Source organism: Teleopsis dalmanni, chromosome 2 (assembly GCF_002237135.1).
Source record: "Teleopsis dalmanni isolate 2A chromosome 2, ASM223713v2, whole genome shotgun sequence".
NCBI lineage: Eukaryota > Metazoa > Arthropoda > Insecta > Diptera > Diopsidae > Teleopsis > Teleopsis dalmanni.
Genome location: NC_051847.1, coordinates 85,074,370 through 85,078,808, shown reverse-complemented (window position 1 = coordinate 85,078,808; position 4,439 = coordinate 85,074,370). Strand labels below are relative to the sequence as shown.

Here is a 4,439-nt window from a genome sequence, read left to right as displayed (position 1 = left end):
AAATTATCGTACGTTTTTTAAATGTAATACACCATCAAAGCGTATTTATATTAATTAACATTATATATAACTTTTGTTTATTTAATAGATCAAGAGTACTTTATTTGCAACCATTTAGCAACTATAGAAAGTATTCACAAGAATATTCCAATGTAGAAAAATCACAACGTTCTAAAAACGATATTGTAAACTTTAATTATATTTAATTTTTGTTAGTTTGTTTTTATTTTTCCTGTTGGTAAAAAGTATCGATTGAGAAGCTTATTTGAGTGATCAGTGGAGAATAAGATTTAGTAATAGAAAATTGAATTTATCTGAGTCAAAGACCATGGACAACAAGGTACATAAGAAAAGATTGGTAATGAAGGTGAAAAGGTTATTGCGCAAACATAGTCATCACTTTACATACTCTATTTAACACGGCGATCATGAAAACCGCGGTATAAAGATCAATGGCCGGAGCTACTGAATGCAGTTCAATGAAGTACAATGAAATATATCGGAAAAGCTTGTAGCACCTCAGAGATATGGAAGGATGCTAGAAACGAGAACATCGACAGGCGAATTATGTAACTAGTCATGTAATCTCTAAACAGGTCACATTAATTTCTGGTATACGCGAATTAGAATTTTGCCAGATTTTTATGTTAGAATGTAAATAAGTAATAATGTCGAATTTTTTGAAAATAAAACTTTCTGTTTGTTACTGAACAAGAGAGAATATATACATAAATCTTAACTAATTATAGCTAATGTAGATATAGATTAAGAGATAGATAGAATATTCTATTTTAAATTCCGTTGATAGAAATGATTTTATTGTAATTAAATTATCTGTAAATGCATTAATATTATATTGAATATTGAAATTTTCATTTACTTTAGTCGTTGGTAACAAAATTTCAATTGACAAACGAGTATTCTCCTCATAAATTCTTATTTCATTTTACTATAAGCCAGGCTCGTGGCCAGATATTATCTTCGAAGGAGCTTTCTTCCTATTTATTTCGGTGGGATTCAGTTCCTTAAGAGTGCTCGCGATGCCAAGTGAGCAAGCTAAAATTGGACTCACACGAGCGTTTTGTTTATAATTTTAGCTGTCAAAAATGGTTATTTTGCATTGAAAGCAACAAAAATTAACAGCTAAAATTACAAACAAAAATCTTGTGTGAATCCAGTATAAAAGGTTTTTACCGCAAGTGCACACCGGGCTTAAAAAAAATAAAATCTCTTAGTGATCAGTAAAAATTTTGTATAATGAGAATGCTTAATAATTTGGATAATAAAACATAATTGGGCAGATAAACATTTTTATTAATAATAAATCTTTTTTTCTTAATTATTTAAGTACATTTTTCTCATGATTTACTCTTAACAGAATTTAATTTTTATGATTTCGTGTCATCCGGAAAAACTTTATCTTGATTTTTGTATGAAATATATAACTTTTTGGCTTTTTATACTCGATAATTACAAACGCCCTTTTTTTAAACAAAATTTGAACGTTTTATAATCAATTATCTTCGAACTTCGATTATTAAAAACCCATTTAGTGAATAATTCATTAATTCTGTGCAAAGTTATTAGAAAAGTTATTTTTAACTGTTACCAAACAGATTACACGAGTCACAATTATTAAATGGGACTGTGCACAAATACACAACACGTTTAAATTTTAATGGATTTGAATTTAAAATTCCTCCTTGACATTCTTGTTTCAGAAAATACTAAACCCTCTAATTGAAAGGGATGTTCACAAATTATTTTGTAATTCATATTTAATTGCTTTCACTTAGCATTTTTAATTAATGGATTCTATGATTTCATTAAGCAAGACAATTAATTATATGTTGAAACCGTTAGATATAAAAGTAAGCAGTCGTAACTCCTACTTGAGTATTCTGAAAACCTCGTAATTGTTTTAAAAACATTTCTAAAATGGTTTTAAGCCTTAATAAAGACTTGTCAATAAAAACTTTTTACCAAATGCAATTTAAAATTTTCAAATTTTTTGCTGTGTTAAAGTTTCCGGAAAATGCTCAAAAACGCTATCATCTACTAAATTCTATACAGTTTTGGCATCTGTTGTTGATATGGTGGATACCAATGGATATTGGATTGTCCATTCATTTACTCAGTAACATTAACAGCCTGACGGAAATAATAAAGGTTTTCTTTATATTTGCAACAAATTTAAGTGCATTGGCGAAATTTGTATCCGTACGAATTTTTAATCGATCGTATACTTCAGTTTTTGAATCCATGTATAATAAGGAGTTTTTACCATTGGATGCAGAGGAACATCGTATCTATATGCTTACAGTGGAAAGATGTCGTTCAATGCGAAATAAATACGCAACTTTATCGATTATGGCTCTATTGACTTTAATGTGTTTTCAAGCGATTTTCGATCCGGGAAATTTACCACTTTCCACATATAACCCATTTGATTTGACCATCAGATGGCATTTCATAGTCGCATATATCTATCAGTTTATTTCAATTTCTCTTCGTTGTCTTACAAATATAGCCTTTGATTCTTTAGCTGCATCATTTTTTATCTACATTAAAGGACAAATCGATATATTAGCTTATCGCCTAGAGAATATTGGTAAAAATACTAATTTTGACGAAGTAATTACCTATCAGTTGAAGGACTGTATGCGGTTATATGGAAAGCTATTGGATCTGGCAGAAACAATGGAGAGTCACATCACAAAACAATTTTCAATACAAATATTCTGCTCAGTACTTGTGCTCATTGCTAACTTTTATGCCATGACCACTGTTAGCTATACCATTATCTCATCTCAAGTTAAACTTATTTCCTAAATTATTTCTGTTTTTTATAGATTTTAAAGGGCTTTGAAGTATCAAGCTTCGTTACCTATCATATCTGCATGATGACTCAAATATTTATTATATGCTATTATCCTAATGAACTTTCTATATGCAGTGGCGAACTGTCTTATGCGGTCTACAAATCGAATTGGATAGCTTGGAATCATTCCAATAAAAAATTGGCATTGCTGATGATGTTGCGTTTCAATACGCCCATCCATATTAGAACAGTGAATCGATGTTATTCATTTAATTTGAATATGTTTACATCGGTAAGTAAATTAAAAATTGGTGTCAAACGTTATTGTGGTATAGTACATAGTAACATATATAACAGCAATATTACAATTTACTTAGCCATCTTTAAAGGATCTTTAAAAAAGAGCGTTCGCCAAACAAATATCATCGATTATACCGCGGAATAGTTAGCATATTAACGCGATTTGTTGGAGTTATCGCAAATGAAATAGCCATTGTTAATCAATTTCGGTTATTGGGTCAAGTACTTGAGATCAAACATTATTCTGTGATGAATTCAGAAACGTATCTACGATTAATTTCAATAATAGCGCGATGATATTTTGATTATTCCATGCTGTTTAATGTTGGCTGGGTATCAAAAGAATTCTATTTACACTGAAAAAAAAAAAAAATACATAAGCAATAACTTTTATATTTACTATTAATTTCTTAAGCATTATAAAATATATAAAATATTTTGAAATCTTCGTTTCTTTAATTTTGCTTTATAAATTGCAATTCACAGTATTGTGAATTCGCTTCTTCTATATCAATATTAAAATTTTTTTAAATAGTTTAAAGATTATCATCACAAAAATAATTTTCCAACCTTTTACATTAACAAATATTAAAACTTTATTAATTTTTAATATTTTCAGATCGTGAATTCATCATATAGTTATTTCGCTTTATTAAAGAAAATGAATAATTGAGAATTTGAAGCAAACAATTAACTAACAATTATTATGGGAAACATATTTTAATATAAATATAAATTAAAGATAAAGTATGTAACTACTTAGAAAATAAAGAAACAAAGGTATTAATTATTAATAAAATTAATTAGAAAATAATTAATTTATTTTGTAAATAATTATTAAGAAATATGCCTATTAATTTTAATAAATGAAAATAATATAAATAAAATTTACAATAGATTAGACAACCACTGAAAAATATTTTCGCTACGGTTAAATATTTTATATAAAAATAATTTAGGAAAGGTGATATTCCCTATGGGAATTCCTTACATATCCAATTTGGATAGAAACACAATTTTCAGAAAGCACAAATAACATGATAATTTAAATGTTCTCAAGTAGTAATTTAGTTATCGATATAATGAATTAGTTTGCAATTTATCTGTAAAAAGCTTTTTCTGTAAATTGCAAGATTCACCATCATAGCCGGTTATAACTTCAATATGTCTCAATAATACTTAAACTTGATTTATAATTAATTTTTAGTTAAGTAGGTTTAGTTGTTTAAGTTCAAAAATTTATACATAATAACATTTATGGTACCATATCTTTATGGTGCCATATATTATATTCATTTGCTTAAATGCGTATTATAAT

At 27.5% G+C, this 4,439-nt stretch overlaps 1 protein-coding gene across 1 annotated transcript; it reads left to right on the top strand.

Moving 5' to 3' along the window:
• Nucleotides 1–328: 328 nt before the first annotated feature.
• Nucleotides 329–3,794, top strand: LOC119674960 (odorant receptor 46a-like). Its single transcript, XM_038086116.1, has 4 exons — nt 329–340; nt 2,026–2,787; nt 2,862–3,113; nt 3,741–3,794. The coding sequence occupies exons 1-4, from the start codon at nt 329–331 to the stop codon at nt 3,792–3,794; spliced, it is 1,080 nt and encodes a 359-aa protein (XP_037942044.1).
• Nucleotides 3,795–4,439: the final 645 nt, after the last annotated feature.

Bases quoted from the DNA above. Each gene is read 5' to 3' on its own strand.
- LOC119674960 (XM_038086116.1), top strand. The intron at 2,788-2,861 runs GTTAGCTATACC...TAGATTTTAAAG, and splicing joins ACTTTTATGCCATGACCACT to GGCTTTGAAGTATCAAGCTT. The intron at 3,114-3,740 runs GTAAGTAAATTA...TAATATTTTCAG, and splicing joins ATTTGAATATGTTTACATCG to ATCGTGAATTCATCATATAG.